Source organism: Zeus faber, assembly GCF_960531495.2.
Source record: "Zeus faber genome assembly, chromosome: 14".
In the NCBI taxonomy this organism is placed as follows: Eukaryota; Metazoa; Chordata; class Actinopteri; order Zeiformes; family Zeidae; genus Zeus; species Zeus faber.
The window spans coordinates 21,988,363-22,002,458 of NC_137200.1; the positions used below are offsets into that span (position 1 = coordinate 21,988,363).

Consider the following 14,096-nt stretch of genomic DNA (forward strand, 5'->3'; position numbering starts at 1 on the left):
GAACATTTCTCATTTACGCCAAAAAGCTCTACTTCAACTCATCCATCCACAGGACGTTCTTCCAGAACCTTTTGGCTTATCCAGGTGGTCTTATGAAAACTTTAAGACAGGGCAGTGGCATTCTTTTTTAATGCATGCCATTGTTGTATGGCGTTTTTTCCTGATGGTGGACTTCATAAAAACTGAAGTCCCTTTCCCACATGGAATCAGTAACTTTGCCAGATAAAAAAAATATCCGGCAACAGCAGTAGGAGAAGTTCCGTATGGAACTATATTCGTCTGTTCCCAAATTAGATGACTGTCACCTTAGAGATACATTACGTAATGGGTTCGGGTTAGTACATTATGTCCAGTGTAGATGTGATCCTTTGGACAATCTGTCGGCAATGGACGTACAATCTGTAACAGTTTTTGTTTGTTTTCCTCCTGGATTTCAGCACTTCAGTTTCCCCCCATCCCGGACGGACTCGGTCCCTCCGCTGACGGAGCACTGACAGAGCCCCATCCCCGGACACAATAACCCAAACCCAATGTAACTAAATCAGTGTGATCATTTTCAACCTGTCCTACCTTCTCTGCTTCCCGAAAAGGAACTTTCTCCACCCGTTCTACCTCTTCCTGTCTGCTTGTTCCCGCTCCGGCTCCGTGCTCCGGTGCAACCGGCGGGCAAGCGAAACCCTTGTGCCCGATGTCAGCGCACCGCACCCCTAACTCTAAAAGGCACATCTAGTGTCTGAGTGACATTTTTAATAAGAAAAATAATAAAATTTAGGAATATAAAAGCTATCTCGGTAGAGACTGGACGTGTTTCAGTTTCTTGTCTTTGCAGCCGAGCTCCAGGGTTTGGACTCGCCATTTTTCAGAATGTATTTTTTTCTTACCCAAAACAAAGAATTTTTGAAATATTTGTAGAGAATAAATATTTGTAAAAATCCACTATTTGTGCTTTGCCGGTATTCGGATTCGGCTCCATCCCAACGGTAATGTTACTGCTTCCATTCACACACACACTTCCATTCACAGCCGTACCGGCATATGCCTGGAACTGATACCAAGTCAAGAGTGGGGAGATTTACGAAACGTCTTTTATAGAACCTCGAAACCGGGCCCTTTCCCCATATATGACTCCAATATGGAACATTTCCAGTGGATTGAAGGCTTTCATTTCATGTGAGAAAGGGGCTTAAAATGAACCGAGGCCAGCTTATCTTTATGTCTGACCCCGGGGCTCTTAAAGACTTCCAGGATAATAACCATATCTTATTTTGTTTGATGACCAGTCCTGGCAAGAGTGGTATCCAATTGTAAACTATCCGACTAAGAATGAGCTGGATGAGCCACAAGAAATTTGTTTTGCAACGTTCTCTATCTCTTGGTCTTTCTCTAAGGTCCTCTGAAGTTTCCTATTGGTCGAGGCATGATAAACCATCACCAAGTGTGTAGTGAAGACCTGATTCTGAGGCTGCATACCAAAAACCTTAAGAGTTAACGGTATAGCTCTCAATCCAGATGTTTGAGTCCCAATTATGATGCTGATTCCGTTTACAAGAAAGTAGGAATGCACAGATACCTTTTTTTTTTGGACCAAGTACCACTTTCCGATACCAAGTACCATTACTAGTGCTGACATTTTCAATTATAATATTATTGAGATGGCTGATTTTGAGCACAGTGTGTTACTTATTTTCAAGAATTTATTTACAGGTGATATGGATATGGGCAGGGACATTCGTATAGTTTTATCACTTGTTCACCTGCATGACAGCTGGTAGAAAGAGAGAGAGGGGAGTGAGAGAGTATTTTTTTTGTCTATGAGCGTTGTGATTATTTTGAGTATATCTTCTGCACGTTATACCAATTCTTTTCCTTTAATTATGAAAAGTTATAAAACGTATATTTCGAACTCCGCAAATCGTTTTTTCGGTGGCGCGTAAGACAATCCTTTTACTTTGTTTCCAGTAATTGCTACAGTCAGCGAGCAAAAAAGAAACCATGAAATGGGAACACAATGCAACTATGTACACTGATATCGAGTTGAGGCATCGTGAGAATTTTTACGAATAGGACTACATGAGCCCAGAACAGCTACCTGATTACAGGTATGCGTATCTGCGCATCCTTACCAGGAAGCATCTTTGTTTTACATGACGTCACTGAACTTAAGCGCAGATAGAAAGGACTTCCATGTGAAACTATTCCACGTTACATTTGGGACACGAGACCAATATTCCATTACGCATACATTCACAAATCTGTGCGCTACTGTTTGTACAGAACAGATTATAACCGTGCAAGTACTGTTTAACGGATCTGATTTTAGCAGATGTGAGTCTGGGCTTTTGGTGGAAATTGCGATTGGTTGTAATTTAATGATAGTCCACGCTTTAATTTGTCCCATTTCAATGCTGCTCACTTCTGATCCCTTGTTTCGTCAAGGGAGTATCAGTATTTGGACATAGGGTCATTGCGAAAGCCCAACTTTGTATCCTTTATGCAGAGCGTTTAATACAAATGATCAAAACACCTGACTCAAATTAACCCCTCTCGAGAACCAGATGAACCTTGAAGTTCACATGTTCTTCCCAAACAAAGAATGAGTTTTTCTGCCAGAAATGAAAAAGTGAAGATGATGTTGTGTGTTAGGTTGTCTTGAGCTGTTATAAGTAGTGGTGTAACTGAACGTAGTTGATCCGTGATCCATACAAATAGCCCCCCACGGTTTGGCACCCATGTGAACCGTGGATCAATTGCAAAATTTGACAATCATTGTGAAATAGTTTTAGTGCCACTGTTACTTTTAAAGCAATAATTCCATAAATCTCGATACGGAGTTGCAGTGAAAAAAAGATAGACAAGACAGATGCGTGCTGTGTTTTATAATGAAGCGCAATGATTGCTTTACGGTACGTTGAGCTATGTTGCTGCCACTTTACGACATGTGAATGAGCTGCTGTACTGTATGTCGCCGCTATGCCTCCGTGCGTCCGCCATATTGGAGTGGTCAAGATCCGCGAGTAAACAAATACGATGTGTATCGAGAGATTGACTTCTCTACAAAATCCACTGTAACTCACGTAATTCTGCACTGATTTTCATGAAATTTTGTTTGTTATAAACATGAGAAAATGAACATGACACTGGTTGCTTATTGGAATGACCATTCATTTATTTATTATTCATTAATTATTGAATATTTTAAGATTTTATTCAATGTTCTTTAATGTTGTTTTCATTAAAGACCATGGGAAAAAGTTCCTTACTTTAAGTGCTTTACAGAATAAATGGAAAGCTAAGTATATTATATATTGCTCTCCATTTTTTTTTTTTGGTGATCTGAAAAATGATCCGATCCGTGACTCTAAACCGCGAAACAATTCGAACTGTGAGTTTTGTAAACCATTGCACCCCAAGTTATAAGTACAAAGATGAAGGTATAAACACATTGAAGGCAACTTTATGCCGAAAGCCCCCAACATTTCTAAAAGGTTTCCAACCTTATTTTGACCACTGCAACCCGGTCCAAGGAGTTCAAATACACAGGAAGCAATTTTTGCATTCTTGGATGATGAGGAGCACTTTAGGGGCCCACTGGATTCGGCTTCCATTTAGAAAAAGGTTGCGAAATTGCTATGTTCAAGCCTTTTTTTTTCCACCCTATCAGAGTACTTAATCTGACCCTAACACACAAATATCCCATCAGCTCGTTCTCCGGTGATCACAAGGGCCAGAGTGTCAAACAGAGTCTTTGTCATAGGAGTGTATTTAGATTAGCGTTTCATCTGGGCTGACTCATCTCACGTTTCACAGACAAGAGGATGGGTTTGTATTTATTGTGGTTAGATACCCACGATGCAAAGTAGGTGGCCGGCCCTGTGCCTAGACAGAATGGCTGCAGCGTGAAACCTACTGCAATTTTTTCACTTAATTTTGAAATAGATTGAGAGATGAAATACCTGTTTGGATATTTTTCACTTTTAATCTTTTGTCTGGTGTGAAATTCAATGTGCTTTGCCTGTTACTGCATACACAGTTTGGCCATGAGTGTGTAGACAGAGATAAAACATTTGCTCATTGTGCTTTATCATAATAGCACATCAGGAAGACAGGATATACAGTTATTTACCTTGGAAGTCCTCAGAGTTCGGCAGCTTGACTCCGCAGATGACGTAATCCGACTGGTTAGCCTGCGGAATTCGGTGTGAAATTTCATAATAGAGACATACAGACACAAGGATTAACCTCAAATAACCCAAATTGTCTATGGATTTAACAGAGCATCTGCAGGCATCAGAAAAATTAACTGAATTTACATCATCATTTAGCATGCTTTTGTCCAAAGCGACTTTCAATTATTCGTACACCGATGGATGCAGCCATCAGGAGCAATTAGGGTTTATGTGTATTGCTCAAGGACACTTCAGCATACTAGCAGGAGGAGCTGGGAATCTAACCGGCAACATTCGGATTACTAAACGACCAGCTCTACCTGTTGAGCCACTGCCCCCCTTAAATAAAATATATTTTGAATGATGTTTCAGCAAAGTATTATCCGACCACTGAAGGGTTTGCCTCGTTGTTTTCTTGGGGCACAGCTTATAGTTTAGTTTTATTGTGGTTCTAAGAAAGTAAACAATATTTGTATCCATTTTGATCATAAAATGCATTCAAACATCTTTGAATATTGCTCCCCCCACCCAAGGGGACAAGCATATGATTCATTTCAAATGTTACCAGACATTTTGATGCCCTGCAGATCCCGTGTAGCAATAGTGTTGTTCGGGTAGACACCTTCACTTCAAACCACTGTTTGGTATCGACCACTCACTGTCAGCATTTTAGGTATTCTGATTCTTTGTACAGTGAAACATAGAGTGAAACATAAAACAGAGTTAGCAAAACTTGAACAGAGAGTCAGGACGTTATTCCAAAAACAAAGAATAAACAAATCAGGCAAAACATGAAATGACCTGCCTAATATTGTGTAGCTCCCCCTCGTGCCACCAAAACAGCTCTGACCGATTGAGGCATGGACTCCGTAAGACCCCTGAGGGTGTTCTGTGGTATCTGGCACCAAGGCGTAAGCAGCAGATCCTTTAAGTCCTCTAAGTTGCGAGGTGGGGCCCCTATGGATCGGCTTGTTGTTCCAGCACATCCCATGGATGCTCCATCGGATTCAGATCTGGGAATTTGGAGGCCAAGTCAACACCTTGAACTCTTTTTTATGTTCCTAAAACTATTCCTGAAGATTTTTTGCAGTGTGGCAGGGTGCATTATCCTGCTGAAAGAGGCCACTGCCATCAGGGAATACTTTTGCCATGAAGGGGTGGACTTGGTCTACAACAATGTTAGGAAGGTGGTACGAGTCAAAGTAACATCCACATGAATGCCAGGACCCAAGGTTTCCCAGCAGAACATTGCCCTGAGCATCACACTGCCTCTGCTGCCGTTCCTTCTTCCCATAGTGCCTCCTGGTGCCATCTCTTCTCCAGATAAACTACACACCTGCAACAGGCCATCCACATGATGTAGAAGAAATCATGATTTATCAGACCAGGCCACCTTCTTCCATTGCTCCATGATCTAATTCTGATGCTGATGTGCCCATTGTAGGCACTTTTGGCGGTGGACAGGGGTCAGCATGGACACTCTGACCGGTCTGCAGCTACGCAGCACCATACGCAGCAAGCTGTGATGCACTGTGTGTTCTGACACCTTTCCATCATTGCAGCATTAACTTTTTCACCAATTTGTGCTACAGCAGCTCTTCTGTGGAATCAGATCAGATGGGCTAGACTTCACTCCCAACACGGGTCAATGAGCCTTGGGCGCACTTGACTGTGGCCGGTTGACCTGCCATTTTGGAGATGCTCTGACCCAGTCGTCTAGTCATCACAATTTGGCCCACGTCAAAGTGGCTCAGATCCTTACGCTTGCCCATTTTTCCTGCTTCCAACACATCAACTTCAAGAACTGACTGTTCACTTGCTGCCTAATATATCCCACCCCTTGACAGGTGCCATTGTAACAAGATGATCAATGTTATTCACTTCACCTGTCAGTGGTTTTAATGTTGTGGCTGATCAGTGTAAATATAGTGTATACACTACCGGTCAAATTTTTTAGATCCCCCCCATTTTTACCAGTGTTTATTGAAATTCAAGCAGTTCCAGTCCAGCGAATAAGCTGAAATGATACAAAGGTAAGCGGTTAACTGCCAGAAGTAAAAAAGAAAGAAAAATGTTCTAATGCTAATGTTCTACAGTTCTAATAAAAGGCCTTTTTCAGGAAACAAATAATAGGTTAACCATTTACAGTTGTTCTGCAGCAAAGGAACCAAATTACGCCTTGAAAGTTGATGCAAACAATTCCTACAGGAGTCCCAACTTTTGTTGATTACTTACAAACCCTCTGTCTGTATAAAAGCAGTGTTGGAACAGACTGTGTTATTACACCCTCTGAAGCATCATTTGGACCATATTGCACTGCAGGAAGTAGTATATTGCCATCATAATGGCAAGAAAAAGGCAATAAACAAAGGAAGACAGACAGACCATTATAACCCTTTAAAGTGTCGATCTTTTCTTTCGAGAAATGGCAAAGAAAGCCAAGGTGTCAGTGAGTACAGTTTCCTACACCATCAAAAGGGACTTAAAACTGGAGGGAACTCTGAGAAACCCAAAGCCACAACAGTATCAGAAGTTTCTGAGAGTCAACAGCTTTCGTGATAGGTGCCTCACAGGACAACAGCTTCAAGCGCAGCTTAACACTGGACGAAGTAAGCGGTCTCAGTTTCAACTGTGAAGAGAAGACTTGGAGCTGCAGGTTTGACAGGTCAAGTGACAGTAAGAAAGCCATTGCTAAGATGGCAAGATAAGAAAAAGAGGCTTGCCTGCCTAAACCTCTGGTCTACGCCTAGTTGGTGAGGGGTTCATCTTTCAGCAAGATAATGACCCCAAACATACCTCCAGAATATATCACAACTATTTTAGAAGAACAGAGCAAGACAGTAGGACTCATATCGTGGAATAGCCAGCAGTTTCCAGACCTAAACTCCATCGAGCTGGTTTTGGATGAACTGGACAGAAGGGTGAAAGCAAAGAAACTCTACAAGGGCAACACACATTTGTGGGAACTTCTGTAACAGTCAGTGTTGGGAAGAACTTTACCAACAACAATTGATTTCCATTATTAAAATAATGCCACGAGTGTGTTTGGCTGTTGTATCTGCAAAAGGTGGCTACTTTGATGAGACAAATTTTTTGATTAAAAAATCAATTCAAGTATTTGTACTTAGTACTTTATTTGTTCTGTTTTTTAATTTCAGAGTACATTGAGACATTAAACAGCGTTAATTCCAATAAACTGGAAAAAGCCTCATCACTTTGCCTGGATTCTGCCTAGACTGTCGATTATTTTATATGTGAGGTCGATCCAACTCTTCAAATACCAATCTAGCGTCAGATTGGTATTTGAAGAGCTGGATCAAAAACCTTCTGGTCACTCACCACGGTGATGGGGTAGATGAAGGAGAGCTCTGACAGGAGCTTCCGACAGCGGAAGGTGAGGTCGGCGTTGGACTTGAGGAACTGCTCCCTGGGGAAAGACCAGACAAGACCCCACTGAGTGGACTGGTCCATAGACAGGAGGGGGGAGGGAAGAGGAGGGAGGGGAAGGAGCGGTAGATTGGCACCTACAACTTCAAATATTTCAGTCTCAGAAATTGAAGCACAGATCCTATGCATACATGCATTGTATCGTCCTATGGCAGAATGTACAATATCGATTTTTGTGGATTCGTCACATGCTTAGAGAATGTAACCTAGGTCTGAATGTGGCTTTGATGGTGTTGCAGTTGTTGCATTACAACATAAGAGACTCAGCCCCAAGTTAAACTATTAACATTATCTTGTTAACCTGTTAATCTGCAGGCGAGAAGTAGGTTAACCTGTTAAGTGAGAAGCAGGTTAACATACCCTGTTAACCTATGTACCTTATTTGAGAGCCTCACCACTGTTGGTTTCCTTGTTGTGAAACATTGATTTTCATCTTTTAGTTCACCGACCTCCTCCCTTCATATCTGAAGTGCCTTCAAGGAGATGTTTTGCAACTGGCCCGAAGTAAAAGTCATTTTTCAGCCCCAACATAAATCTTAACGAGAAGTTGGCATCAAAAAAATAGTCACTTGTCACTGGAAAACCTTAGACGACTCTGCTATTGTTGTTGTACAACCTTGAGGTTTACTTTCCCACATGTTGCCCAAATATTTGTATTGAAAGAACATTATTATAAGCTGCAAGGCTTAAGAACGCAAATTTGCACAGCTCCATATAGTCTTAGAAGTCAACATGGCTGCGTGAGTTGGCATGACAGCTTCCCATTTATTACTCAAACTGCTCCTTTGGTCCTGGTGAGGAAATGGATTAACTCGTGGTTTACTGAGATGAAAAGGCGTTTCATTGGGGAAACAGTTATTGAATGCGATTGCCCTTTCCCGTCTCTCACTAGGATTTCCTATCTGCTGTTAACTTGTGGTCTTGCTGGTCCCTTATCTATACCCGTCCTTGGTCTGCGGCTGCTTTTAACGAGTGACAGTCAAAACCAGGGATTAGGGAGTGTTGACCATTTGATCTGATCTTTCCCAGAAACCCGCGTTCCCTCTCGAGTCTTTCCAAATCGGGCTTCTCAAGGCACGACAAATCCCTTTCCCGAACTCAAACACATTGTCCCTCTAAATACTCACTGCAGTGTACGGGGCTCAGGAAGGCGTTGGTTACAGAACCCTAGCGTGGTACAAAAGCCCAGAGCAACAGATTTGTCTACCACGCGCCACCCCAAGGGCCGTTTTCAGGGACCTCCGGCGCAAAGAAACAGACAACGGGGTTTAAGACACACAGTTAATTGTAGAGAGTGGGCTAGATGGAATAAGCCCAGAAGCAGATAGACACCATGTCATGACAGGGGCGCCTCTCCTGAGTGTGTATGGGGATGGGGGTCTTACCTGTTGTTCGTTAGACCAACCAACGAGCAACAGGTATGCAACCACACTGATCCTGGGCCCCAATTACCTAGACACAGGACAGGTGTGGCTGCCCAAACTACACCATCCCCATACCACAAACAGTGCTCCACTTGGGTCCTCAGCAGCTCAAGTAGGGCTGGGTTCCAGAAATCCTAGCCTGGTGGAAATGCCCAGAGCAGAGGTTCCACTTGGGTCCTTAGAACCCTAGTAGAGCTGGGTTTCATTCTATATGTAAAGTGGGGACTGGATTCAGTTAATTAGCTGGTAGAATAGAAAAACAACGTTTGGGGTCATGAGGATGAGGTCTGATAAAATTGGGATATTCAAGCTGATGATTGATGAACGAATTGTCCCTTTTCTTTATTTTATGGCACCATCATAGTATAAGCCTCCTGATAATGTAATAATACACATCCACCTTATGAATAAGAGTCATTTATCAGAAATAATACGGATAGGAATGTGCCAAATTGAAAATCCCCTTGAAATTTGGATGAAAACATGAATACGGAATCTAACGTTTTCTCAAAATGATTATGGGAACCACTGGTCTGGGCACTGAATGTTAACGCCCTGAGGAATCACAGCAGAGACAACCATTGAGCAAGGCATTTACACCCAGTTCCTCCAACACAACCTTACGGTTGTAATTTCCAACTAAGGGCGACATCTTGCCGCCACGTTCAACGAGGCTAAAAATTATCGCTGCCGCTTAGAATGACTTTTGCCTGCATAAATAGGAGTTTTCTGAGAAAGGTTTTTAAAAAAAAGCATCCAGAACTAAAACCAACTAAAACTAAATAGAAAATTCCACAGTGCAGACATTGGGCAGATGCAGTGTCGGTGTTCATTTCCTGTGCGTCGGCTTAACCCCCGGCCCCCCTGCTGTCCTCCTCTAGCTGAACCGTCATGGCCGCCAGGTTCTCCGACACTGACAAAGGCCATAACCTCTCCGGGGGGTTCCAAGGAGTCCAAGCCTCCGTGCGCGCGCACACGCACACACACACACACACACACACACACACACACACACACACACACACACACACACACACACACACACACACACAGTCAGTCAGTCAGGCCGGTCCCTCCCGCCCTCAAATTTTTGTTTCTCTCTGAAGGTGTGAGGAAGTCTGTAATCTCTGCTCTCGATGTTGAAAATAAGCGACTGGCACATTGCATTGATCCTGGGTAATTTCTAGCACATGGACAAGCTTTATGAGATGTGTGTATGTGTGTGTGGTGTGTGTGTATGCGTGTGTGTCCGTGCACAGAGACAAAGCGATGGCTAATTACAGGATGCTTCGTACCTCTTGGCGGTGCATTCCTTCTGCAGCTTGGTTAAAGATTCTCTCTCTTCCTCCAGACGCTGGCGCTGAGCGGAGAACGCCTCCTCTGGGGAAGAGAGTGGGGGAAGAGAGAGGGAGGGATAGAGATAGAGGGCGGAGAGAGGGCGAGATGGAGAGGGAGAGAAAGAGCCAGAATTAGAATTTCATGAGACATTTACTGTTAAGGAACCAATTCGTTTTTTATATATAATATAAGTAATAAATATCGCTGCAGGCAGCAATACACGGGGTCGAATTGAGTTGTGTTAGGTAGATATTACAGTTTTCCGAGGTTCCATAAAACACATTTCCATGTACACGTTTTATAACAACACCAATTCCAAATTTCCCAATTCTTCAATCTCAAATGTTCAACCAGTTGAACATTTTTGAGTCAAACGTGTTTTCTATTTAGCAAAATAGAGAGGAGTGGTAATTTAACACATGTCCGATAATTGCTTTCTTGAAAAGTTGGTCAAAACAACAAAACATCACTGTATTTATAAAGATCACATGACAGGTAATATCTTTGTCGTACAAAAAAAAAAAAGGCCAATCTTCTGAAATTCAGAGAAACAGTTTATGGGTGGAAGCAGGCTGGGCCAACTCAGCTCTTCCTATAGGCAAGATAGGCCGAGGGCGCTAGGAGGCACGGAGAGGGAGCGATTGGGGTGCACTTTGCACACCAATCTCCCTCTCTGACGGCACATACGATTCGCGCGCTAGCGATTCGTGCACCAGTGATGGGGTGCCCGCGATCTTGCGCGCCAAAACATTCTGTTCTTATTTTATCTTACGTCTCCCTATGGAACATGTGGGTACTGAACGAAACTGCGTAATGGAGACACTTTCTCTGTGACTCCCTCCTCCATCACCCCCTCTCCGTGCGTAATGCGCAGAAAATAATCTTCACGAGTCTACGAGTCGTGCCATCCACACACTGTTTTTAGTTGTTTTATTTGGATGAACGGGGCTCGGCTCTCGCTGTTGCTCTCAGCCATTGGGGAACACGGAGAGACGTTTTGGCATCCGTGTCCGAACACGGACGATTAATACCCATAAAAATATATTTATGATTCCCTTATTTATGATTCATCATTAAAATGTTATCCCTGTGTAAGCTTCCATCGGTTTTATCCTGTTATTGTAATGCATACTGACTGACAAAAAAACCCAAAACAAACGGCTGCTCGACTTAAAGGTTTCCCACTGATGATTTGATTCGGCTTTCAGAGGGCAGCCCTAAAATATTCATAATGATCGCCTGATATGAAATAGTTTTAGTCCAAAAACAAGGCCATCTTTAGGAAGGTCATTTTTATAAAGACAGCGTGACATTTGTTATGTTTTTGTTACAAAAACAAGGCCATTTTCACAAAGGTAATAAATCAGTTATTCACCTTCATTTTCTGTTTTTTGGACTTTTTCAAGTTTCGTAATATTAGTCACCATCCTCCAAAGGTGGATGGCGAGGTGAATGATGACACAAAGCGCCCCGGCCCTGAAACTAATCAAATCCCTCCAACGTTCTTTTACTTCTGGTAAATTAACAGAATTTACTTCTGGTAAGTTTCACTCAATAATAACTAAGTTCCAACAAGATCTCAACCATGTCTGTGCGTACTGCGGTTGCTGTGTTCCAGATACCTTTATCCCAAAAAATGCCAAGAAGATTAATTATTAACAAAAATCTGAGCAAAAACAATAGGGTTCCAGCCCTGCAGGCTGGACAACTAATGATAACAATAATTAAAAGTGGAGAAGAAATCATCTTGAACAAAACACTTCTTCAATGCCCCAAGTATACAAAAAGTGTCCAAAATGTCTAATGAGTTTAAGAGAGAAAAAGAGAGGGAGAGAGAGAGAGAGAGAATCACCAGGTGTGTTCTGTTTTGGTGGGTGGGCCGGTGTTTGAGACGCTGCCACGTCCTATTAAACTTCAGGAACATCAAATATCCCCCTTTTTGATCAGATCAAAAAAAACAAACAAACAAAAAAATAAAAAACCCAACCTGAAATCCATTTCCTTTTTGACACAGCGTCAAAAAAGAAAAAGGAAAAACAAGCGGCGTGCGGCAGAAGATTACAGGATTTGTCACGACTGTGTAAATACAGAGCTGGAGCAAATAAATAAATAAGAAGACGAGGGAGATAAGGATCAGACGCCGTGAGGCCCGGACGACCCGACACCGGGAATAGAACCAGTAAATCACACAGCCAGACTCGGGGATGAAAACAATAACTTCAGGGTGGTCACAGGTTCAACACCAATACCAACATAAAACAAAATAAAAAGCGGGGCATTATTTGGAAGGAAGACGGTTTGGGTTTTAGAGCTCCTCGAAAAATTCCCGACACAAAACGACTCGAGTAAAATGTGAAAATGCCACATTGATATTTCGACTGTACAGTGCAAGTACTCAAGTATTTGCACTTAAAGTACTAAAAGTTTTAAAAGTACTTGTCATATCCAGTGCCCTGACATAACAGGACCTAGACTACCTGATAAATAAAGTGCTACTGGACTTTATGAAGCAACTACTAGAAGAGTAAAGGTGGTGCCATACTAACTTACAAATATAAATCCTATCTTTTTTTAACTAAAGCAAAGGGAAGTGTAGAAAAAATTATATTATTTTTGAAAAGTTTCAGTAACTGAATACTTAACAGATATTTGAAGTCCAGAAGCAAAGTACTTAGTTATTTCCCAGCAACATTAAGTGTACTGGCAGCGCCACACATTTGCCAATATTATTATTATTATTATTATTATTAGGGGTGCAGCCTGCAGGGTTTTGTTATTGCTCTGGCTTTTTTTTGGGCTAAAAGTATCTGAAACACAACAACAACGGCAGCACGCACCGTTGTGCCGTTGAGGTCTCGATAGAACCGCGACGTTTCAGACATCTTGCCGTTCGAGTTTGATCAATATGAATTGGATTAATGAAAAACGGTCATAGTTTTACCGGGGTTAGAAGAACGTCGAGGCGATTTCATGCCATGAAAGAGGTGTCATTCTCCATATTACATGTCAGTGTAACACCAAAATGTATTTTGAAGCTGTTATTTTAAGATAAAAACTGCTTTAAGCAATGCTTAGTTCCGCCCCACCCATCCCGTCTCATTCTTTCATCTCATCCATCCGCTCTGCCCCCGTTCCAGTTCCAGCGTCGAGGCATCGGCCAGACGCCTGCAGTAAATACTGTGCTAGCGTTACGCCACAGTTTGGTCAGGCCGTTCACGATGACATTTCCTTTCACTCGATATCAATTATCTTCCCCTATCCAAGAAATACCTCGAAAAACGTTAAAGTGGTAATCCGAAAGATTATTTTCTCAACAAATTCCATATTTGACATTTGCACATTATCTATTTAGTTGGGACTTTATAGGAAACAGCCATCTCGCTGTATCGGTGTTCTGCGTGTGCTCCTCGATGTGCGGGTTCCGTTGCTTGTGGCGTCGTTCCTTTCCTGCCAACAATGCTCAACCATAAGAAGGCAAAGAAAACAAAGTGGCCGTCTCAGAGCGAAGACGAGGTTTAACCCTGACATGGGAAAAAGTAAAAAGCGTTTCAGTTTGGAATGGAATTCTGGGAACTACAGTGTGACCCACCCAACACGGACCAGCCGATGGATTTCCACTTTAATAGTATATGCTTATTTAAGAATATTTTCTTTAATAGTCCATGGTACACTTTGACATACTGTATGTACTTAAAAATCTGTCCCCAAACAGGAAGTAGCT

At 42.3% G+C, this 14,096-nt stretch overlaps 1 protein-coding gene across 2 annotated transcripts in view; it reads right to left on the minus strand.

The window, feature by feature from the left end:
* uvrag (UV radiation resistance associated gene) overlaps nt 1-14,096 on the minus strand; it is a 131,784-nt gene that overhangs the window by 63,630 nt on the left and 54,058 nt on the right. For both annotated transcript variants that reach the window (XM_080013706.1, XM_080013705.1), the window contains exons 9-11: nt 10,333-10,417; nt 7,506-7,593; nt 4,124-4,184 (exon numbers count right to left, since the gene is read on the minus strand). In XM_080013706.1, coding sequence (XP_079869832.1) covers nt 4,124-4,184; nt 7,506-7,593; nt 10,333-10,417 — 234 coding nt within the window. The remainder of the gene's footprint in view (nt 1-4,123; nt 4,185-7,505; nt 7,594-10,332; nt 10,418-14,096) is intronic.